The sequence below is a fragment of the Mycetomoellerius zeteki genome, unplaced genomic scaffold (genome assembly GCF_001594055.1).
Source record: "Mycetomoellerius zeteki isolate Tzet28-1 unplaced genomic scaffold, Tzet1.0 scaffold28, whole genome shotgun sequence".
NCBI lineage: Eukaryota > Metazoa > Arthropoda > Insecta > Hymenoptera > Formicidae > Mycetomoellerius > Mycetomoellerius zeteki.
The window spans coordinates 482,666-507,838 of NW_017257260.1; the positions used below are offsets into that span (position 1 = coordinate 482,666).

A 25,173-nucleotide genomic window follows, 5' to 3' on the forward strand; every position below is an offset into this window, starting at 1 on the left:
AATGACATGTAAATTTGTGTTACGTGTCATTTGTAAATAGAGACCATTTGAATAAAACAGAATAAGATCGCTTTAAAACAATTGTAAAAATGGACGAAGCTATCCTTATTCCCCCTGACAGTCAATAAATAATCATAAAAAAACACGTTATGTGCTTTTATTCGATGCGCATGCGTAGTCTATTTTCACTTACACGTGTCTTTCATCACTTTTTACAATTACTTTAAAGTGATCTTATCATTTCGTTTTATTCAAATTGTCTTTATTTACAAATGACACGTAATACAAATTAACATATCGTTTTTTGCTTCTGACGTTACAATTCAGGCTGTGGTGACTATAATTCAGGAGCTTTAATAATACGTAAAAAGGTCTGATTTTAATTATTTATTTTTATGATATATTACTATTTATTCTTCTAATAAGATTACATATTATTAAACTATTTGTTATATTCAAATTATTTATTTTAAATTAAACAAACATATCATTCTATTGTATTTGAAATAGGTATAATTAATTTTGTAAAATGTCTTTGAAGAATAATTCTACATATAATTTTAAGTGATTGCAACAAAAATGATCCACAAAATAACTTTTGTGTGTGTATATACAAAGAAATTTTTTTAAACTCCACTAATTAAAAAATGTTTATATATTAACACTTATACCAAACACAATAACTTTTTTTTATAAACTACTAAACTATACTCTCTTGACCTTACCTGCCCTATTCTTTATGTATAATGCTTTTATTTTAAATTTTATCTATAAATAACTCGTTTTAAATATTTTTGTCTAATTCATACTTTTCTTCAGATATTAAAATTGAATCATTCACAATACATATTTATAGATAACTTTATTAATGTCTTTATTAATAATGCATTTATCACAGTAGTATGTTATAGCCTTTCAATTAAGTTTTTATCTGAAAAAATTGTTGTATACTTTTGTTAATATGAAAAATTAATACATAGTAAAGATATAGCAAATGTGTGTGTGTGTGTGTGTGTGTGTGTGTGTGTGTGTGTGTGTGTGTGTGTGTGTGTGTGTGTGTGTGTGTGTGTGTGCGCGTGTGTGTATAAGTGAAATATATAACATAAATTAATTAACTAACCTGATTTAATCATCCCATTCATCGTCATCGGTAGTATCACTAGTGGATTCTTCACTTTCACTATGAATTGCACGAGATCGTTCAGCTAGAGCTCTAGATAATGCATCGGCCAAGCCACCACGAAGTGCAGGTATTGAATTCGATTTTGCTTCGTTTCGAACAGGTTTCAATTCAATGCCTTCACGTATTTGTCGTAGTAACTCACACCTTGAATCCTCAACTAATGCTGGTTTCATTTCTGTCTTATCGACTTTCTGTAAAGTAAAACTTCTATTTACAAACAAACGTACACAACACAAATTATGCTAATGTTTCTGATGTAGTTGAGATTAAGATTGAGATTATTTCGTTGTTTTTTAATTTTTTAAAAAAAATTAACTTGAATGATTAGTACATTTATTGAAATAAAAATATATTTAATTCAACTCCGGCCGAGGAAAATTTTTTCGCAATAAATAAAAGTCATCGCATAAATTGTCGTTGCATCTAGTTGATTTCAGTAGAATGACAACTTATGTGATGACTGATTGGGTTCTCTAGCTAAGGATTCAATTTTGTAATTTTGTAATTTTCATGGATTTTTGCTGAAGATGACTCGAACGTGAATCGAAACATCCAAATAAATTGAAGATATCCATATATAAAATTTGCACAACGTTTACAGCGCTTCACTCTCATTAGCCCATTCCTCATTACTTTTTAATTTTAGATATATATAAAACTTTACAGGAATATTTGTTTATAAAATATTCTTGCAGAAACCATGAATACTCGTTAAAATATCATATGAAGAGCAGAATTCCAAAATGTATTTTGTCCAAAACATTTTTTTCATCGTTAATTTATATGTTGAAAAAATATACATAGACATTTTTAAGTACATGTTTTTTAACTAGAGACAAACAAAATGTATCTGTTTAACATTTTTAGCAATTGTTTAGCAATTTTGTTTAATATTTCACATCCTACTGATTGACATATTGTTATTTTCTGTAAAGTGTGTAATTTTCTTGAAACGCATTTTGAAAGTTTGCTCCTCATATGTAATAATAAGTGTATTAATTAAATATGTGCATATTCGGTGGCCATATGCGTATACATTTTATGTATTAAATCTTTGTCTTATTAAATGCATTGAGTCTACAATATCTATATTAAAAGTAATAGATACTAAAAAGATTAGACTTTACGCAAGATAAGACATATATCATATATCAAAAACGAAGTCATATGAAGCTGTATGTTAATAATAAACTTTCATTCTTTTTTTTAATCACAACGCAGTTAAATATCTAATTTCTTAGTGATTTTTTTTTTCAATTATAAGTTATGTATTAATATGACAGACAGAGGAAGGGGTTTCGTTCCTCGATATAACGGATCTTCTAACCTTATACATAATACTTAAGTATTTAATAACTAATAATTAATATAGCCGAGCGACACTTTTTTCTGCTAAATTTGTTTCACAAAAAAAAATTTGTTTTACGCCTCGATTGGTGTATTTTTTTTATCAATAAATAATTACCGATAGTATTTTTCGCACGTGTGTATACATGCATTTGCTGAGACACATGCATTCGAACTTCTCCGTGACCGCGTGATCAAACTTATAATACGGATTGCGTGTAAAAAAAGCTCGTTATTACTCATAGTGCTTGTTCCATTTCTTAAAACTTGATTGTAATTTTCGCTTACGATACGACATAAATTCAAAATAACCATACTTTCGTTTCGCATACTCATTGAGCATACATAGAATACTTGATTGATTCAGTGTTATTGAGATAGACGTGAAACAAGAATAGCACAAATAGCGCTGATAGTGCGCACCCTGTATATATACTCACACGATGTCCCGAAATTTACTAATCAAAATACTGTAGCAAGAAAGTTCTCGAAAAATTAAGTTAAAAAAATTATTTGTACATTTTTATTTTAAGTAATAATTTTTAAGTTAATAAGGGTATGACCAATGTGACCAATTGCAGACAACGCTTAAACGGCTATCTGTTCATGAGTTCACTAATCGTAAATTCACTATCGTGCGTGCGATAATATTGGGGTCCAGGTTCCATAAAATTGGAAAGAGATGAGAAACAAATTGCACCTCGGTTAAGAGTTAACCGTGAGTTGTGGAACTGGATTTTAACGAGCAATGGTGAACGTGTACTTTGGTGCACTAACTAGGGTGCGGTCCACTTGACGTTACAAATGCTTCGAAACTTTTTGATTGACCAATCAGATGAAAGAATTTTGTTAATTAACCAATTAAAAAATACTTCGAAGCATTCGTAGCATCAAATGGACCATAGCCTTATACACACATAGAGAGAGAGAGAGAGAGAGAGAGAGAGAGAGAGAGAGAGAGGGGAGGGGATGGAGGGAGAAAGAGGAGGGAGGCAGGAAATTATAGGGAGGGATGGAGAAGAGGGAGAGGGGGAGAGAAAGAGAGAAATAGATATATATATACAAAAATTATGCAAGAGGTTAGAAAAGTACGAAAATTCAAGAAATTAGAACGATTGCGTTTTTCTATACAATTATGTTCATATTTTGTACGAGAGAAAATTCTACAGAAAAGGGCAGAAAAATAAAATGAACACTAATTCTTAACTAGAAATGATAGATTACTCATACTTGTACATACCTTTAAAATTGTACCACTTCTAATAGATTCCATGAGCATTGGTCTAAGATCAGTTATCGACTCCTCATTATTGTTATTAGTAACATTTGTGTTTATTGTTGTGTTGTTAGAGCTATTTGAATCGGATAAAGGTGGCAAAGGCGGTGGTGTGGGAACGTTCCTACTGATTTTTGAAGGAGCTGGAGGTGGAGGTGGAGGTGGAGGAAGAGCCGGTGCTGATGTTATAGTTGGTGGAGGTGGTCTCGATGGTAAGGTTCTATGTACTGGTGGAATATTCGATGAAGTATTCAAAGGTGTGCTCAGAGGTAAGTTAGATGGCACACTCGGTAATGCAGAAGATGCATTAAAACGATTTGGAGGTAAAGGCGGAGCAATGCGAATCTGATGCTGAAACACAATATGTTGTTTTCATTTTATTATATTTAAAATTATATACTATTTTAATATTTATTTTAACATTATATATGATATCAATAATTTAATTGCGTCTAGTAATGTAAAATGTGCAAATGTAAATAAATCAATAAATTATATAAGTAAGAATATTAAAGCCTATAACGGTCGAAACTAGATCTTTAATGCTTAAATAATTAATGCGTAAATATATATACTATATACAGGATCCAGCCGAATAAAATGTAAAAGCGGGCACGACATGATTTCTTATAAAAAAGTAAAAATAATATATAGAATAAAATTTTTCGATTTCCTGCTTAGTTTTCGAGAAAATCGAGTTTAAAAATCCGCTGCATACGTATGCTGTTACGGCTAAGCTATGGTTCGTCGAGCGACGTATAACGCGTACAGTGTTTATAAACACTATAGGATGTTCCATTTTAAATAATGCATTAAGATTTCTCGAAAACTATGGTAGATACGGTAAAATATTTCAAACAAAAGTTGTATGGTTCGGAGGGGGACATAAGAAGGTATCATTGATTTGACCTTGGGTGGCGTCGTTAAGGTCAGGTCAAGGTCACATCAGAGGTTAGAAAGTCAGAAAATTTTGTTTGGAAATCAGGAAATTTTGGGATGAAAAATTTGTGGCAACCCTGGAGAAGAAAATAAACAATTTCTATCTCTTGCTGTTTTTCTCTAAAGTTGATAGTATGAATAAAAAATTATTGAAAATCAACATTCAGCGATTTTTAGTAATTAATATCTCGTTAACTATTGCGAAAATTGCAAAATGGAGGACTTTTCAACTCAGTTTAGTCCGCTCTTTCTACATACAAGCGCTTTGTCAAAACTTATCAGACATCCTGTATATTAGTATATATACCGCGTTTATGGACAGAAGCACGATCTTGGGTTACTAAAGTGTACGACAATAGCTACGTTCAGCAGAAAAAGCAGCTTTGTAACTGGTGTAAAATTCTTGAATATGATTGTTTATACATTTAGCTCTAATGAGGAACTAAGGGGCAAGGCCAATCATATTAAAGAATTTTACAACAGTTACAAAGCTGCCTTTTCTACTGAACGCAGCCTACATAACGCATGCGGCACTGAATAATGTGCTTGAGTTTCTCAACTTGATCGCAACCTATGCAAATTGTGATCCTTCCGTGAAGGCAATTATAGTTAATATACAAAATGATCAACTCACAGGTATTGTTCGTGCTGGAATAGGTGGAGGATATTCCTGTCTCTCTGGCAGTGCAGGAGGTTGATTACTATTTTTTGCATTGACCAATGGCCGAATATCTTCTTGCACTGCACTCATACCTCCATTCCTTTCAATGAAATCATAAATAAACTTCCGAGTGCCTTTATCTTGAAGTTCATATTCCGAAACACCAGCATTATTAAAAAATTGTTGTAATTGTGAATCTACAGAATCTAATTCCAGACCTTTATTATTTACATCCCATCCTAAATGTGCCACATGTCTGTAAACAAAGTAATATATGTTTACATATATATATGTATAATTGAGGGAATTGGCGGAATAAAGGCCTAATTACAAAATCTTGATTTTGATAAAAATTAAAGTAACTTGTTACTTTTTTATTATATCACAACATACTAGGAACAGTATTAAATGTATATTTATATGTCTTTGAAAAGTTATATGTTGTAATATTTCTGTATTATGATTAATATTTAAAAAGTTATTTGTAATTTAAAAAATGCATTTAGTTCCTTTTTACGAATATTGATCATAATATTGTAAAAATCGACAGAAAGAAAAGACTATAAACTGCAGAAATGTTTTTTATTTTCACATTCTTCTAGGAGAAATACAAAATGAATGTGAAATACATTTTACTTTCGCTTGTACAAAATAAATTGAAATAATGTTCATTCATCATCTGATGAGTTTTCGTAAGATTTTTTTAACATAAATATGTTGTAATAAAAACACATTATTGTCGTACCATTTTCGTTCAGTCTTTGGTAAAAATCTCATTAATGATTTTAAATCATTTATGCCCTTTTTCCATAAATTATATCATTTTCATCACCACAGAATAATTGAAATATGTTCATATTTAACTAATATAAGCAACATCAATTCCTTATTTATTTGCGCTAATCTCTGGAAAAAGGGCCTAAGTAGAATTGTGCCTTTATTCCGCCAATCCCCTCAATTAATATTATATATAATTAATGGAAAAAATTACATAAAATAAAATTTAAATCTATACCTAAAATTAGAAGGTAGGCCAATATCATCCTTAGTTAATTTACGCTTTAGATCTTGTTCGCTTCTTTTCTTTTTATTTTTGTACATTGAACTGCTAGAAGCACTTCTATTGACACCAGCAAGTGCACCATTTGACAAATTACCTGAAGAACCTGATGTAACAGTAAAGGGTGGTATGCTATTTTGATTCTTCCGAGGCAAAGTAATATTACCTTGCATTTCTTTTGCTTTTCTTTCTTGCTTTCTTTGACGTTTAGCATTTAATTTTCCAAGAAGTATATTTCTATTCAGAAAATAAAAAATTATTTCTATAAATCATTCCTTATTATATATTTTTTAATCAATCTAATTTACTTATAAAACTATCGTTCATTCTTGTTCAGGGTGTTTATAAAAATCTTGTAAAAAAATTCCCTGAGAATTCTTGGATTCTGTAGATATTTTTGTTCAAAATTCTAGATATAATTAGAGAATTTTTAAGTGCAATTTTCAAATAAATTAAAATGTAAGCATTGCAAACGAACTCTACATTATAAATTAGTAGAAAATGGGGATTCCGTGAGACTATAATTAATAATTCTGTTTATAAAATATCTGTAATTTTCTACAACTGGAGTCGTGAAACTTATAAGCTAATATAAAAAAAGTTATTTGTAATATCAGTAAATTGTTTTGTTATGCTAAGTATTGTTTTTTATACTTATATCACCCTAATTTTCATTATAAAAATTTGCGAGGCACATGAGAATGTACGCGGATGTATGTCATACTTATTGTTAATTAATTGTCAACATTTTATCAAAGAAAAGGCACGATTACAATAATTTTGGCCCTTCAAAAGTGAAAGTGATTTTTCAAAGCATTTTTAGCGAGAAATATGAGAAAAATAGTTAAAAAATTCTTTAACTAACAGATACCAAAATAACTAACAATTACACACAGAAAAAATGTGGTGAACTTCGCTTTGCGTGGAAAGTCGTGCACCCCGTAGCAGGGGACAGGTGGGGTGGGAGTCGCTTCGCATGGAAAGTCGTACACTCAGTAGCAGGGTTATTTTCAAATTGATTATAAAATTGAATTATGATTATCAAATTAAATATTGATTATAGAATTTTTTTACTATTTTTCCCGTATTCCTTAATAAAAAATGCCTTCAAAAATAACTTTTATTTTGAGAGGCCAAAGTTATCGTAATCGTCCCAGAAAAATGATAAAAAAAATTATTATATTTGTATATTGAATTAAACTGATATTTGTATAATCACATATAAATATTACTAAACACCAAGAGCCGCTTTGACCGAAAATAGTTTTCTTCTTCTCTTTTTATCATCACAAAAACAATGTTTTCAGAAAGAGATAAAATTTAAATTTAAAAATAAAATTCTAACAATACTCTGAATACCAATAAAATTCTATGAAAATTCCAAATTTTCAATGGTAAAAAAGAAATCGCTGAGAATTCTAGGTTTTAAATACTATGTTATTCATTACTAATATACCTTAATGTAATAGCTTCGGTTTCACTTGCGAAATTAAATGCAGCCATACAATCCTCTGCCTCAAATGTATGAAAATATGACATTGGCGCTTTGTAATCCATTGAATTATAGATTTCATGTTCCCATATCATTATCTTCCTTTGCAAACAATATAATCGCAAGAAGAAACTTCGTCTTGGATTATCTCTTATTAAGGTAATAATACCTGTATTCTTTTTAATCCAATCCTTGTGTAAGGGAGCTTCAGTCAAATATAACTGTATAACACCAGCTGCTAAACACTGAAACGGCAATATAAATAAGCGATATAAAAAATAAATGTATAGAAAAACATATTTTATTTTAACCCTTAGTGGTTACACGTCAAAATACATTTTTTGCGCGAATAGCTGCTAGATGCATACTAACAGTTCGATTAAAAAGCTGAGCATCTCTATCGATAGTTGAAGCTTCAAACCTTCAGTTGATGGCAGGTACGCGCCCTTTCGATGCCAAGAAGTTCATCTTTCATCTAGCATGAAAGATGATGCTCGGGTCATTTTGACCCTGAATGACCACGAAGGGTTAATTGTAAAAAATATAAAAATTTCTATAAAATTAATTAAAATTATTTTATAATTATAAGACAGTCCTGATAAAAAATATTAATTAATTCTGTAATATATGGATATAAATATAAAATTAAATGTTCAGATATATAGGGTGTTCTAAAAGTAATGATAAATCTTTCGCACAGGGGCATAATGGACTAAACTGAGAAGAAAAGTCCTCTGCCATTTTACAATTTTGGCAATAGTTAACGAGATATTAATTACTAAAAATTGTCGGAAATTGGTCTTCAATAATTTTTTACTCAAATACTATCAACTTTACAAAAAAATTGCAAGAGACAAAAATTGTTTATTTTCTTCTCATAGAGTTCTGAGAATTTTTTCAGAATTTTTTATCAACTTTTTAATACTACATTTCCTTATTTTTACCAACATGAGAAAATACGATATTAACTCTTTCTACACAAGTTCTATGAGAAGAAAATAAACAATTTTTGTCTCTTGCAGTTTTTCTGTAAAGTTGATAATATTCGAATAAAAAATTATTAAAGACCAATTTTCGGCAATTATCTTGTTAACTATTGCGAAAATTGCAAAATGGTAGAGGACTTTTCTTCTCAATTTAGTCCATTCTGCCTCTGTGCGAAAGATTTATCGTTACTGTTGAAACACCCTGTATTTACATACAACTTTAAAAAAATAATGAGTATCATATATTACAAATCGTAATTTTATTAATAATCATAACTAAGAAAAACTGAGATCTTTAAAATACCATATTTTCTTTAATTTCATCTTTAGTATCTAGCTGAATAATTATAACTATATGCATTTTTGTAAATATACTATGCATCTCTTCAGTTTTTCACATTGTTATGAAGAGTTATTAATAAAAATTAAACATAATTACTACAGATAATTAAATAAGTTGTCAAATGTTATTCAAGACACAGCATAAAAAGTAATGAAAAGGATAAAAGGACCCTGCCATAATTTTATGGAAATTGATGGAACTATCTTAATTTTTTATATGTAGCTTTCAGCATCCTGTACAAATATCTTTATGGGCACAAAAATCAACTCTTTGTCTGCTATCAGTCGGTACATGTATTATCTGTAAATATTATTAGGCCTATTTATTAATCTTTGCAATTGCTCCGAAAAAATTTCTGCTTTCAGCATGATCCAGAACTAATGACGGCATTAAACTGACTTCTTTTGTGTATATGTGTGTATGTATGTGTTTGTGACAAAACCCCTTAACTCATACTCTATTTGCAGCATCTTCTACACTTTCCAATAAAAAAGTGAATGGATATTTTGTTGTTCTCATAATGAGAGTATAGTAAGAATTATTTTGGAGCAATCGCAAACATTATAGTTTGCTGTTAGACTTATTTATTGGCATTTACTTTATCAACTGATAGGGACCTAAAAACGATTTCTGGGAGTTATCCCATGAAAACATTTGTTCGGGATGCCAAAAGCTATAAAATATCAAAATTTTAGACAATTCTGCCAAACTCAATTTCCATAAGATTGGCAGGATCCTTTGAAAGAAAAAAAAATTAAAAATAAACTATTTGTCAATTAAACCAATGTTAAATTAGTAGATCAATGGATACGTTCCGTTTTATGCATGATGCATCATTCTATTATTGCTTAACATTTGATGAACAAAAAAAATAAAATGATACTTCATGTACGTCATATATAAAACAAAACACACTCAACGAGATATTCGCTTTAAACATTGATAATTATGCGAAAAAATTGTAACCTGGCATCGATTTCCTATTAACTGGAAGACATGTTCATTTTCCTCCGGTTTCAGAAGTATTGTACCTCTATGCATGTCCGTATTGTCCGACTTCATGTTATCGTCGATCAAGGTTAGGATCGTCACGGAGCCAAATATTACTCGGTCTAAGGTCGCTTCTCTTTTCGCACCTAAAACGTCTCCTTTATTATCGTTACAACATTAATGTACATTGATCTATCGCCCATTAGCGTAGTCGTACACAGAGATGATAGTTTGGTGAGAAGAAAAGAGCAATTCAAATATATATATATACATATATATATATATATTATTCCTACGTTAGGAATAACTTTCAATAAAAAAACACTCCTTAAGTCTTTGATATTCTGCGACAACAAATACCCCCTGATAAATATACGAATCCAACAGGAAAAAACTCAACTCGAGTTATCGATGACACTTCTGACGTTCTGACTTCCCATCTGTTTCTATCATGGTGGAATTAAATAAGGTGAAACATTGCGCATAGTAATACTGGAATGGCTATAGCAATACTGGAAATAACCAATCAAATGTTCCCCAATATGCGCTTTCCTATGCTGGATTCACATTGCACCGGATTTTCGTCGTACGACACAATCAGAAAACAGGATTCCGATGAATTTTGCTTCATATTATCGGAAAAGTCGGATGCAGTGTGAATCCAGCATAAGGCTGCCTTCCGCCAATTCCGCATTGCGTATACGTTCCGCACCATGGGACCGCGCTATTAAGCCCATGGCACACACAAAAACGTAATCAGTAACCTCGGATTTACAATAGAGTTTTAAGTCTTAAGCCCAGTGTCCACGATGCTAGAAATCCGTCCGAGATCTCGGATGAAGAAAGAATTGACCAATCGCATTGATCATGTGACTAAATTGTTTAAATGTAATTGGTTAATTCTTTCTCTCTCCGAGATCTCGGAGCAATTTCTAGCATCGTGGACACAAGGCTTTAAGCCATAAGAAATCCTAGTCGATTATTCTCCTCGAATTCGACTGTGATTGGTCAATTTCTTACGACTTAAGGCTTAAAACACCTATTGTATTAACACTGGTATTCTTATGAATGGAGTTTACGGACCCTGATGTGCAGCACATGCCGAATAAATTCTGTAGTGCAAAGTCGAATGATTTCACTTTCAAAATACGTTGTGCAATTAAAGGATGCACAAATTACCATCATAAGACAAAAAATGAGTCGGATTGAAAGAAGTCGAAAAATTTTTCGGATTGAAAGACATGTTTAAAAGCATACGTTCGAATTTTGCGCTTAATGATGACGTATGCTTGCTACATATTTTGATTAGCCAGTGGGCGTGGCCATGCGCCAAGAGCATACTCTTGTCTCTATATGTGAGCCAGCGAAAGGCGTGTTCCAAATTTACTGCCAGCGAAAATGCTACAGTTTACGTGCACTATAGATTTTCAATACAGGCAGTCAACTTTGGAACATAGCCAATTCCTCTTTCAATAGTATACGTTCTAAGATATTAATCAATTTTTAAACTTCTAATTAAAAGATTTATTTTGATAAAAATAAAATTTCTGAAGAACACTATATAATTTATTAACTAAAACGTAAATCAACACGATTCCCCAGATATCATTCTCAATTTTAGTTGTGCCGTACACAAAGCTATTATTTATTGACAATAAAATTATATTTGTAAAAATATAGATAAAAACATTCTTCTGTCAAGATTACACATTTTATGAGCTTACACAACCAATTTTTGTGAAACAATAAAATAAAAGTATATTATAATGTTGAAATATACTTAAAACAGACCATTTTAAATATCGGTTAAATATTGTATGTTTGTTTTCTTAGATGCATGTTACTCACAAAAAGTCTAATATACGACCTATCGTATTTTATTTATGACATAATTTTTAAAGATTTAATTAAAATATAATACAACATATACGCACACGTGCACGTACGCACATGCAAGCATAAAGAAACACAATGTTCCTATTTTATATATATGTATTATATATATATATATATTACGTATTTTTTTTTTATTCATCGTGCATAAAACATGATACTAACCGAGTATTTTGTAACAATACATTCATATATATGCATATGTCTATATAATATAATTCACACTTATCTACTTATTCATTTATTATTAAAAGTAATTCTATAATGATACAAAAAGCAATTTTACATGACTGTCAAAATGTAATATGTAGTACTACGAAAGTGTGTGTATGTACGCGCGTGCGCGCGCATTCGTGTGTGTGAGGGGAAAGAATTGTGAAAAAAAAATAAAGAAATAATAGTAATAATATACTAAAAATAAATAAAAATAAAATAATATAATATTGATAATAATAGTAATTACAATACGTGTAATGTCATAATTAATTAAAACATTAAAGTTAGAGTTGGCAACCAGAAAATATTTATATTAAGAATATTTACAATACTTTATAGTAATTATATTAACAAAATCATAGAAGAACAAAAGAAGAGTCTCCATAAGCTTTAATTCGGTCCAATTTGAATTTCATTTTAAACCGTCAGAAGTTTACTATTGTAAAAATTATAGAAATTAGGTGATCTTAGCTTAAACATATGTATTTGACACCTATTTATCCTGTAACTAATTAGTCTCATTTTTACTATTTTTACATCAATATTCAAGCACGCGTTCAGATTCCCACCTGAGTGCCACTCAGTGTCATTTTATCCCTGTTGATCACCGAATGTTAAATAAGGATAACAACATACCTGGGGAGCACTCGGGTGGGAATCTAAACGCGCCCGAGTGTTGATACTTGTTGAAATCAGTTGAAATAAACAAAATACACGGACAAGGTTACGAGGTGCTCGTAATCATATCAGACAAATGCTCAATGTTGTTTTTTGAAACTGATTCGTCAACACATAAGCTTGCGTTCGCTGAGGCACTCACACGCTGTAGCCATATTCTATCTTTAGAACTCGCTATATATGGAAAAAATATAGAATGAAGCCTATAGAATGTGAACGCCCAAAAGTGTACCTATAGACAATGAAAGAATTCTGCTTGTTCGCCTTGTACTGTAATGCTGTTTTTGTAAACTGACGTATTAATGTATTAATTAATGTATTAATTAATAAGCATATGTACTTTATATTCTGTTAATTCTTCCCTAATAAAATGAACACTGAAAAATCAATTTATAATTCCTTTTGGAGGAACTACTAGAACTCTTAATTATGGCATTATTTGTAATGCTTCAAGAGACCTAGTAGTGTTACCAGGCGAAATTTATTGTATTTTCAATACAAGTATAATTTATTCAAGGAAAAGCCTAAGCTTAAGTAATACAATAGTACTAAGTAAAGCAGGTAGAGAAGCTTAGATAATACAATAATTATAAAGTGTATACATAAAATATAATAGCAATTAATCATACACATTTTCATAGCCTCAGCTAAAATTCATACACACATACATATATAAATACTTCAACATTTTTCTCAATTTAAACTATAGGTACATACATACTCACGTACACACATGTGGACACACACGCATACGTAAGGAAATAATATATAGTTGACATAATAACACGATAATATAAGAGTGTAGGTGATAAAAATGAGATTAAATAGTTATAGAATAAAAAAGTATTAACCTTCTGAGGACCGGCACGTTTTTGATCGACTTTTTTATTTTAAGGGCTAGAACTTTTTTGTCAATATCATGGGGTTGAGTGGTAAAAAAGATGGCACCACTGTCGAGTCCCTAAAGGGCCTCCGGTTTTCTAGAGGTTAAATATGTTCGTTTAAACTAAAATCACCTAACATTGATAATCTTTACAATAACAAAATGTTTTCGGTAGTTTGAAAACAAATTCGAACTGGGCCTAAAACCGGTTTTACGAAGACTCCTTCTTTTATCTATTTGTTTTATTTTCTTGCAATTAAAATATATTTAATCGAAATTATTTATTTATAGAAAATAGTTTGAACATTAGACAGATCTTAATCTCGAAGCATAACGTATATTTTAAAAAAATATAAAAGTATTAATTTTCAAAAAGTATTAACAAAATATAAATATTTCTTAATTCCTAATTTGCTAGATATGACCGTGACTATGTCTCATCAAATGATGAGACTACTTTAACATTGGTTTTTTGTGATTTGAAGGATTCAACACCATCTCTTGTCACAGAAGTACCAGTAACATCTAAGTATTCTAATCTTGATGCATTTAAAGCCAAATGGATAAGACTCGAATTTGTTACACGTGGATAATTTCTGTGAAAAAGAATATTAGGTGTAAATATCTTCCATTTTTTTAAAAAGCTTTTAAACTTTTTTGTTCAATTGACTTACCTAACGACCAATGTTTTAAGATTTGGATTATTAGATATTCGTCTATCTTCTCGTAATATTATCATTCCTTGTGGAGCTAGAAAGCTATTTACTACTTCTCTATCACAAGTATCACTTCCAAGTGCACAGATTGCCCTATCTGATATCAAACATCGTTGAAATCCATAATTTTCAAAAGAGAATCCATCCTCGACTAAAAACTGAATTAGAATAATTTATTCTGATGATCCATATTAAAGCATCATTTTTAAAGACCACAATGCGAATACAACAATTAAGAAATAAAGATGTGAAACTAGCCCCCCCATTATTAAAAAGATTAATTTTTTTCAAAATTCTGTATAAATTTTCAATAATTCCAGAGTTACGGACAGTTTCAAGAAATATTTGGCCATTAAAGGTATGAAACTGCAATTCAAAAATATGGGGGTTAACTTCATGCAGCCCATTTAAAAAAATTTTTTATTAGAGTTCTGGATAGATTTCATATAATTCTACAGTTCTGGATTCATTTTAAAAATAGTCTCATTCGAGAAAGTATAAAAAAACCGTAATTGAACACTCAAAATTGGTATCTAAAAAATAGTCACAACTTTAAAAATATTTTAACGCATTTTTTATTAAGATCTTTATATAAAACTCTCCAAGGACTATAAAGAACTCTCAATAGAACTCCTAGAACTGTCAAAAAATTTTTTGTAATTTAAAATTACAAAATTGACACCTATAACCGCCCGTATCTTTTTCGATTTCAATTCTACAGAGTTTCGTTATTAGGATTTCTGATAGAACTCTGCAGGGGCTATCCAGAACTCTCAACAAAACTGTCAGAACTCTCAACAAATTTGTTCTGTTAGTTTTTTAAATTACCGATATTCATAGTCCATTTTTATTTCAAGATCGTCTTAAGTTAAGATGCCAATACGGCCCTCTGACTGGTTCGTAATATCTTACTACTGTACTTAAAACAGTCTTAAATATAAGAATCGACTATGAATACCGGGCTTAGTAACGCTAACGGTATTATAAATGTGACTTGGGACAGTGTAGGTAACTTGGGACAGCGTGTACTTTTGTTAAATTCAGTCATGGTATCTATCCATGAGTCACTAAAGAAAGTTTAAATATAAAATTTTCTTTAGTGACTCATGGATGAATACCATGACTGAATTTAACAAAAGTATATGCTGTCCCAAGTTACCGGCACTGTTTCAAGTCACTTACATTTGCGGTAACGAGTTACTTTTTAGAAAAATGACGATAACGGTAACGAGTTACTTTTATAAAGTAATTTTGCCAATCCTGAATTTTAATTAGCACCATAGGATTCCTCGTTTCAAAATTATAAGAAATAATGTGAATTTTATTTTCCGCGAGCATAGGTCTTTTTGTGTGTAGTCCTTTCTTTACTTTCTCTTCATGTACCTGTGCTAGATTGCCATCTTCAAATATAGGTAATCGCAAAGCTTGTTGCTGCCGATGTTGTATAACTTCAGGCGATTCATCATTTCTCCATGTCGAAGGACATTCCAAATAGAGATGCGTTAGGGTTTTAGTACTACTAAAACAACCGACTTCACTATCCCCAAGTGCTGTATCCCGTAAGTCTAAAATCTGAAATATAAGAACATCTTGTGTGCAATGTCTTTTCAGTAAGACTATAAACATAAGAATGATTATAATGTGATATAGATTGAAATACACAAGAAAAATATTATACCTCTAATGTTTTGAATCCAAATCTAGTTGCTAAACTAGCATATGCAACACACTCGCCCAGACGATGACATGAGTTCAGTCTGAGTTCTTTAAGTTTTGGTATTTTGCTAATAACTAGTAAGGAATGTGGTGTAAACCACTCACAGTTACTTAAAATCAAACACTAAAAATAATATTGAATGTTTAATACAATATCAATAATTACCATTATAATGATAGAGAAAATAAGTAATAATAAAATGTATTTATTGTTCTTTGATCATTTTTCATCATCATAGATAAATTTTTATATAAAAATTACAAATAAAATAAGTCATTTATTGAAAAATATATTGAATACCAAGTATACATTAAGTATACAATATAGGATCGATACTAACAAGTACTCTAACAAATTTTAAGGGTTGATTTCTCACATAAATTCAAGATAAAAACTTCATATGATTATATATCCAAAATGACAGCTTCAAACATACTTCAAAAAGTGCTTCAAACATAGCATGACAAAGTTGAAGAATTTTCGTCTTTTTTCTAAATAATTATAAAATTGAAAATATATTCTATAATATTGTTATGAAACAACATGATTTATGTAACTCACATCAGCAGATTAAAAATCTACTAACATTAAATAATAGATTTAATATGTTGAAAAATTAAAAAAACGTGAAACGGAAATTTTGACCATAATCAAATATGATTAAATTCTTTGTATTTGTACTAATATTGGAGAATTTTTTTATAAAAATTAAAAAACAAAAATCGACTTTGTTTATTTCAATCAGATTTTTCGAGTAGAAACAAAAACGAAATTTTTTTCATATTTTTTTTCTGATAGAGAATTTCAAGACGAACAATTTGATGTGGTTATTTTTTGTTTTTCAATAATTTAAACAGAAATTATATTCAACTAAACGTTTATGAAATAAAATTAATTACAAATATTAAAAATATTAAAAAATTCATATCTAGGAAACTAATGGATACAAATCTAAAAAAATAATTGAATACATATTTTAATCTGAGAAATATATTAAAAAATCAATAAAGAAGCAGAAGGAAATAAAATAAGACAGTGTCTCAGTACTCCTTGAATTTACTTTAAAGTTTGTTTTCAAGTGTGTCGTGAATCCTGATTACAAATCTGCTGTCAAATTTAAAAAATTTTAAATGGCGGACATAAAAGTGCAAAATATAAAATAGTTTAGAAGTTTACTTTAATCTCGTATTAAGAGCTTCGAAAATGATGAAACGGCACTAGTATTCGTTTTTCTACTTTTCATGAAGTTTTTGCTGCGCGCGAATACATATTATATCCTTTTTATGTTAAATATCTAATCGTGATAAACATAACTTTGCGCTGGAAATGAAAAACATTCTTCTTTCATTTTTTACTCGTTTTATTTGTAATGATAATGAGGATCCACGACATATTTGAAAACAAACTTTAAAGTGAATTCAAGTACTAAAGGCCATGGCACACACTCTTCTGTAACAGTAACTATAAAATGTACCGTAAGAATCAGCCAATCACAGTCGAGAATTCTTTTGAATTCTAATTATTAGAATCTTATGATTACTGTTACTCCGGATCTACAATAAAGTAGATCCTTCTAAGCCTTAAGCCTTAAGAAATGGACGAATCATAGTCGATTATTCTCCTCGAATTCGACTGTAATTGATCAATTTCTTACGACTTAAGGCTTAAAATACCTATTGTAGATCCGGGGTTACAAAAGGTGTGTGCCATGGCCTTAACACTGTCTTTTATCTTATTTCCTTTTTTTTCTGTCCATCATATTGGATCTATCTTGAATTTTGCATTGTTCACGTGACTTTCGATAGCTTATGCTTGAAGCTACATTTGTATGAAAGGTGGTTTTAAAGGAATTAAAATTAGAGGAATCATATTAAGTAAAAAAAAACATAATTCCATTTTTAAAAAATGGAACGACCTTCGTTTTCTTTTTTGGCACCATTACCTAGAAAAAAAAGAACCAAAATGTGTCCCCCTCGAAATCGTTCCACTTTTGAACATTTTCTTTATCTTCCACATTTTTCGAAATATTTGTTACGATTAAAATAAATCACCCTGTATATATTCATCCGCAAATAGGGGGCATTGTAATGTAACTTTTTTGCTTGTTTTCTTGCAAGTCTAGTTTTATGTTATACACAGTAATTTACATAAAGCAGTCAATTCAAAAATTAAATTATATAATTGTAAACACAAATACAAAAGAAATGAGAAGTAAAATGCAAAAACAATATACATCATTTCGATATTAAAAGCTTTATCTGTATTAAAATATCAACTTACTGTCAAATTAGGCATGTGAAGATCCATTTTAAAAAAATAAGATTTATTGCTTTGTAAGTAATTCATTTTGCAACCTTCTAATGAAAGCTTTTCAATAGTGCATGGAAAATCTGTTATATGAATCTGTAAAAATCGCGCACTGTAGTAAATTATATATATATTTTATGATAGAAAAGAAAAAATCAGGAAGAAAAAAATCATATTAAATACATTCTAACATTTTAAAAACAAGAATATGTCACATATAACACTGTGGAACACTGATTTTGTCTTTGGCTTGCGAAGTATCATTTCTGAAGTATTTTTTGACAATGAAAACGATGCTGTCCTCAGAATTTGCCTATTACGTCACATTTCTGAAAAAATTGGGATAATATAGGCGAAAATTGATGATTTTGGCCACTTGATTTAGCCATTCTAAATATGGTCAAAATCGTCATTTTTTTTGCCTATATTACTTCATTTTGCTCAAAAAATGTGATATGACAGAATTTTGCTGAGCACGGATTCAAATTCAGCGGCCAAAAATCTTCGAGAAATGACACTCCACATGCCAAAGACAGAAAAAAAATCAAATTTTATTCCTCAGTGTAATAATTTCTATCATAAAATATACCTTATCTCCATTGATGTAATATTCTTCAATTATCAATTCTTTGAGTTGATCACATAGTGTTTTCACATTATTAAAAAATCTTTGTGTAAGAGATGAACGTTCACGAGAAATCAGATTGCCACGCATTGCCAAACTCATTGTTATTGGTTGCAAAAACTTCATGTATTGATTCAAATCTTCTAGATATATAGGCTTTGTTCGAAAATCTGCTCTTCTCCACAGAGTTCTGTCTTGCGTTAATTGTGCAAATCTTTGACAACATCTATGATTCAAAGAAATAAATTATAGTAGAAGAAGTATCACAACAGATATAACATAGATAAATACAACTCACAAGCTGATTGCCATAAGATCTTGTGGATGTAAATATTTCAATATATTAAGTAAAACATCATCCGAGAATTCAAGGATATTCAGAGATGTTGATCCATTTAGATTTGCAATTTCTTCAAGTTTTATACGTTTTGTATCTCTGCTACTAGATGGTTCAGGAGAAAGAGACTTACTGCGCTTTATTTTCATCTCTCTCTTCTCTCTTCTTCTTTTATCTATAAAACAAAAAAGAAAAAATAAAAAACCAACATACAAATAACTTCTTCATAATTCTGCAATTTAGAGAAGATTTTTATGTAATTTTCATATTTTTAATATATGTTATATATTATACACAATGTCATAAATAATTAAAAAATTTTAATGTGTGCAAATATAATATATTTTAACTGTGTTTTCTCTACAATTATTATATTTTAAATTTTTTTGTAAAAAAGTTATGTTCTTTACATGTGATAAATAATTGAGAGACTCTAGATATAGAAACTGCTATAGATATAGAAATTATAAATCCTGCATATTTTCATGGATTTAAATAGAATTAACAAGATTTTTTTCATATTACAACCAAAAAGATTGTGATACAATGAAAATTTATCAAACAATCTAATTTTGACTGCTAACTAATCATTTTCCCTACCTGAAATCTAGAAGCAGTGAGAAAATCTTAAATAATCACACATACACATATATAAATGATACAAACTGCTTACTGGATCGTTTTTATATATGAGAAAGAAATTATTTTTGTATTAAATAATCTGTTTTTATTTTTTTAAATTTTTGTTTATATAAAAATTTTTTATGCTTTCCAGTGAGAAAATGGTTGCCTTTACTTTGGCGTTCACAGCACTTGTAATAGCATCACCTTTCCTTGTTTAATATTCGATAGCCGAGGAGGAAAAAATGGCTGCGTTCAGCAGAGAAAGCAACTTTGCAACTGCTGTAAAATTCTTCAATACGATTGGTTTTTGCTTTTGATTCCTTATGAATTTAAATGGATAAACCAATCATATCGAAGAATTTTACAACAGTTTCAAAGCTGCTTTTTCTGCTAAACACAGCCATTGTTTAAAACGCTGTAATTACTGTAAAGCTGCAAGACGAATGTAGTCAGTGTAACATAACAATCATTTCATCTTTATTTAATATTGGAAACAAAGATGTAATGATTACAAAAAAATGTAATTATTCATTCATAGAGACCCTATAACAAAGTCTAATCGTAGCGATTTTTCAAAATCTTATAAAAAAGAAAGATACACATACCTTCTGCCTGTATATAAATTATTTCACTTTAACAACGTCTTACTTTAAAATCTTAATCAAAGGTATAGAATGAAACAATATTAAAATAAAATAGTATACAAGAAGTATAGCTACAAGAAAATGTAATGAAAAATAGGGGATTCCATTTAAAAAAATCAACGTGACTTTGACCTGGCCTTGGCGACACCACTCAAGGTCAAATCAATGGTACCTTCTTATGCCCCCCTCCTAACATACAACTTTTGTTTAAAACATTTTTCCGTATCTACCATAGTTTTCGAGAAATTACATTTAATGTAATTAATGTTTTATTAGTTGGTAGCAAAACTAAATCTAAAGACACTTGCGCAAATAACAGTTGATTGTGAATATCGTGTAGCAATTTGTCTGATCTTTCTCTTTTTCTCAGCGACCATGATGAATTCATCATTGTTGATTAATATTAAGAACAATAATTCTATGTTATTATAATCGCGTAAAGGAGGCACAGCAGTGTCTCGCGCCATGTCTTAGCGTCGAGACACTACCGTGTCTCCAGATATCCTGAGCAATGAATGGATTGGTAAGGTAACGATTTATTGTAAAATGTGTGATATCAGATACTAATTTGTTGCTGTATTTTATCTATGTGTTCTAAAGTGCAAAAGTACACATATGTTAGAATTTACTATATGTTTAATAGAATACTAATTTATTACTACGTGAGTTTCTTTGAATGTATATGAGTTCTTATATCTTAATAAACAATTGAATTAATATTTTATTTTTACTTAGTAGAAATCAGCAAAAAATTTTAATACAAATATTGTAAAGTGAGTCAAAATTAGTATTTAACATAAAAAGATAAACATATTAAAAAAAGAGAAGATATTCATATATTAAATATGACACATTCAAGTCATGTAGTGATAATTTTTTTCAATGTCTAATCTTTTTCATAAATAAAAATATATTTAAAAAATTTAGTTCGTGGAGGAAAATAGTTTCTTTATTTTTAATATGCAAAAATAAGTAACTTTTATTTTCTCAGTCTCTGCTTATTTCATTAAAATATATATACCTATTTGTAAATAAAAGAACATTAAAAATTAAGAGGCTTAAATTAGAGAAATTCAATTACAGTGTTTCAATACTAAGCTTAATGATACTCACTAAATTTTTAGCTGGGATTATATGAAGCTTTCAGTGTATTGTGTTGAGAATGCAAAAGGACTTTACTTTAAAATTCGCTATTTTCATAAATATCTCTCTTTATGGATTGCTGTTTTCTATTGAGATTCTATGAGGATCACTTTAAAAAACCCATATCAATATAAACAGAGTTTAAGTATAAATAAATCATTATTCGTATCAAGCATAAATCGTCTTTTTTCGATGAACTTACCTCACGAACTTTTTAACAAAATACGTAAATTTACGTTCAGTAAAGCGTCACTTTTGAAACCGAATCTTATTTGAATAACACAAGTAGATATGAGAAGACCGACAAAAGTTATACAGGAAATATTATATTGACACTATTTCGTGATCAACAGAACATGCCATTGTTGCATTTCTTGAGGATTGGTGGCATTGGTGTACCCGTACTTGACAAAAAAAGGCAAATCATGAACATGGGAAATACCTAGAAGGAGCGTAATAGCCTGAAGTAGAGACCCTTTAATCAGAGACTGGCCATCAGAGGGCCTCTTTTGATTGGTCTAGAATTTTCGTCAACTCCCGGTCATATTTGAAACGTACTAACTTTATCGTTAACATAAACGTATTATATTTCATGGTGCGTTCCTTATCGTTTACAAATATTAAACAAGGATGAAATTATGCTCGCGAGCGTTGCGAACGTTAAGTGGAACTATCAAGCGCGTTGGAATGAGTAAGAGCTATGATAGGAGCATATTGGAACATGTTGGAGCATGCGACGCGAACAAACCTAAGGCCGGAATCACTACGCATTGAAGATTGAGATCGAAGATTGAAAATTGAAATTTGACCAATGAGGGCAAAGGAATTTTAGCTCCTATTGTTTTGATTGGTCAAATTTCAATCTTCAATCTCAATCTTCAATACCTAGTCTGATTCCGGTCTAATATCGTTTTCGATTGGGGTGCACTAGCTGCACTCAGTGTCAAGAGCGTGTTCGATTGGCAATGCCAATGCGCACTTAGCTAGTGTCACGTGTTCATTTGACCGCACGACACTCGCGTAGTGTGCACTCAGTGCGCACTAAGTGGCACGAGATATTTTGACGGTGCCAGTCCAGTGCACTGAATACATATATGGGGATATCAGTGCATCGTTTTATCACATGAAAGGATATACAATAGGGACAAGCAAATCTATAATTTATAGCATGCAAATGTGTACAATTATTGATAAGTATGTACATATATGATATTCTTGATATCTTATATATTATTTAATTACATATAGTAAAAAATCATTACTTAAAGTTATGAACATGAGATGTCGAGGTTATTTTTCTGCATTTTTCCTGCAGTCTAGTCAAGTCCTTACAATCTTATAACTCGAAATGGCACTTCAGCTTTAGCACTGAAAATCTTGGCGTGTTCTTTTGAATTTGCACTATTCAATGCAACCCATGGAACTCGTCCAGTGTTAATGTGAACTGAGTGCGCACTGGTGCGCACTAACTTTTTCCCAATCAAAAACGCTATAAGATGAAGCATTCCGTAGGATGCGCAGTCGTTCATGTCACGAGCCAATCAGCTTATGGTATCAAATGCACGAAATGAAGATGGCTGCTCTTAGTCTATCTTTGTCAAGTAGTGTCATAGCGTCATTCAACTCTGAATATCACTGCAGATTGCATATCGTGTTGTGTGTTTCGTATACAGTTTGCTTTTTATCGACATTTTGTTGCAGGACTTACGATAAGCAATAAATACTAAATAAAAATCTAGGACTTAAAAATTCTCAATTAAATCTAATTTTATATTATAACTACAAAAACTAAGGCATCATGCGGCAGTGTAGTCATTTGAGTAACAAAACTTATATTTGAATTTATGTTTTAAACAATTCCGGTATATTCCGTTAGAACTAAAAATATAGACCAAACAGATACAAGAGCTCACTGAGCGCTCAGTGAGCGGTCCTGTACTGAATGCACCCAATGGCTGGGTTCAACAGAGAAAACAGCTTTGCAACTGTTATAAAATTCTTTAATACGATTGGTTCTTGCTTTGATTCCTTACAGATCTAAACGTATAAACTAATCATATTGAAGAATTTCACACAACAGTTGCAAAGTTACTTTCTCTGCTGAACGCAACCATTTTCTTGCATAACTTTTTTCATCATCCTTTATCTTAAGTCCATTATTACATATTAAAAAAAATTATTTTTATTCGCAATTCGCGATATCAGAAAAGAAATGCAATTGTTTTTATTCATATATTTTATTTCATTTCTTTCGGATGTTAAATTATTTTCTATAACCAATTCAGATTTTAAAATGCGCGCCAGCAAATAATACCACGCTATGAGCTGCGGTCTATTTGATGCTTCTAAATGCTTTAAACGCTACGCTCCGGTTTGTTCATTAGTGTTATGCGTGGTCTACAATGACCACGTTTACACGGCATCCTTAATCGGATTTAATAACATTTGTAGTTATGAAACTGGCCAATCATAGCTGTTCCTTCGAAGAATGGAATAACTATGATAGGCCAGTTTCCTAACATCGATGTTATAACTTCGGCGTAAATTGATTCGTGTAAACGTAATCTATGGCAGTATCAGTAATGGATGAGGCTGTAAGAGTAAGAAATTGACCAATCACAGTCTATTTTTCTTCTTACATTCAACTGTAATTAGTCAGTTTGTTTCTCTTACAGTACATCTCCATCCACTACAGATTTTCTAACCCGAATAGTCGTCGACTTTAAGAATTAATATCTTGGTTCGCGGAGCAGAGCGATACTATTGTCTTAAATCTTTATTTTTACGCGAAAACGAATGGTTCAGTGTATTTTTATCAAAATTTGGACTTTTCTTAACATTTACCTGTATCACTAAAATCGTACTACAACTTATCAATCAAGTAGAACCAAAATGGCGGATAGAAATACCTACATATCTAGTGCCATAACTAGACTGAACATTCCTTGCTTGAAAGCAAGCATGGTGTATGCAGTTTGCAAGTGTCTCTCTCTAATTCTTTGCCCTCTCGCTCCTTTTCCGACGCATCCAGTGCTGTCAACCTAAAGACAAAATAATGTTGTCTTTGTTGCACGAACCATTTATACATAGTAGAAAATAATATAAACAATAAC

At 30.4% G+C, this 25,173-nt stretch overlaps 2 protein-coding genes across 4 annotated transcripts; both read right to left on the reverse strand.

The window, feature by feature from the left end:
* Positions 1-851: 851 nt before the first annotated feature.
* On the reverse strand, positions 852-10,753 carry LOC108724200 (neural Wiskott-Aldrich syndrome protein). 2 transcript variants are annotated; one of them, XM_018450436.1, is made up of 9 exons: positions 10,678-10,753; positions 10,254-10,423; positions 7,923-8,203; positions 6,633-6,703; positions 6,422-6,572; positions 5,380-5,662; positions 3,771-4,157; positions 1,121-1,374; positions 852-931 (listed from the first exon to the last, which is right to left on the reverse strand). In XM_018450436.1, exons 1-8 carry the CDS (start codon positions 10,715-10,717, stop codon positions 1,126-1,128), a joined length of 1,632 nt encoding a protein of 543 aa, XP_018305938.1. In that variant the 5' UTR covers positions 10,718-10,753; the 3' UTR covers positions 852-931; positions 1,121-1,125. The 2 variants fall into 2 exon arrangements, with proteins under 2 accessions (XP_018305938.1, XP_018305937.1); XM_018450435.1 differs by having other exon boundaries at positions 6,422-6,703.
* A 3,613-nt stretch (positions 10,754-14,366) lies between these two features.
* Positions 14,367-22,430, reverse strand: LOC108724201 (uncharacterized). 2 transcript variants are annotated; one of them, XM_018450437.1, is made up of 9 exons: positions 22,263-22,430; positions 22,031-22,169; positions 19,611-19,824; positions 19,277-19,538; positions 18,661-18,783; positions 16,342-16,503; positions 16,047-16,235; positions 14,622-14,821; positions 14,367-14,543 (listed from the first exon to the last, which is right to left on the reverse strand). In XM_018450437.1, exons 3-9 carry the CDS (start codon positions 19,796-19,798, stop codon positions 14,378-14,380), a joined length of 1,290 nt encoding a protein of 429 aa, XP_018305939.1. In that variant the 5' UTR covers positions 19,799-19,824; positions 22,031-22,169; positions 22,263-22,430; the 3' UTR covers positions 14,367-14,377. The 2 variants fall into 2 exon arrangements, with proteins under 2 accessions (XP_018305939.1, XP_018305940.1); XM_018450438.1 differs by lacking the exon at positions 22,031-22,169.
* Between the last annotated feature and the right edge of the window lie 2,743 nt (positions 22,431-25,173).

What these genes read in the sequence shown, in the direction of transcription:
- LOC108724200 (XM_018450435.1), bottom strand. Translation starts at nt 10,717, where the DNA reads ATGGGAAGTCAGAACGTCAGAAGTGTCATCGATAACTCGA. An exon ending in AAGTGTCATCGATAACTCGA is followed by an intron (nt 10,424 to 10,677) that starts GTTGAGTTTTTT and finishes GAGACGTTTTAG; the next exon opens with GTGCGAAAAGAGAAGCGACC. An exon ending in TAATAGGAAATCGATGCCAG is followed by an intron (nt 8,204 to 10,253) that starts GTTACAATTTTT and finishes TTGCCGTTTCAG; the next exon opens with TGTTTAGCAGCTGGTGTTAT.
- LOC108724201 (XM_018450438.1), bottom strand. Translation starts at nt 19,798, where the DNA reads ATGAAAATAAAGCGCAGTAAGTCTCTTTCTCCTGAACCATCTAGTAGC. An exon ending in TTCACATGCCTAATTTGACA is followed by an intron (nt 16,504 to 18,660) that starts GTAAGTTGATAT and finishes TATTATTTTTAG; the next exon opens with TGTTTGATTTTAAGTAACTG. An exon ending in TTGGATTCAAAACATTAGAG is followed by an intron (nt 16,236 to 16,341) that starts GTATAATATTTT and finishes CTTATATTTCAG; the next exon opens with ATTTTAGACTTACGGGATAC.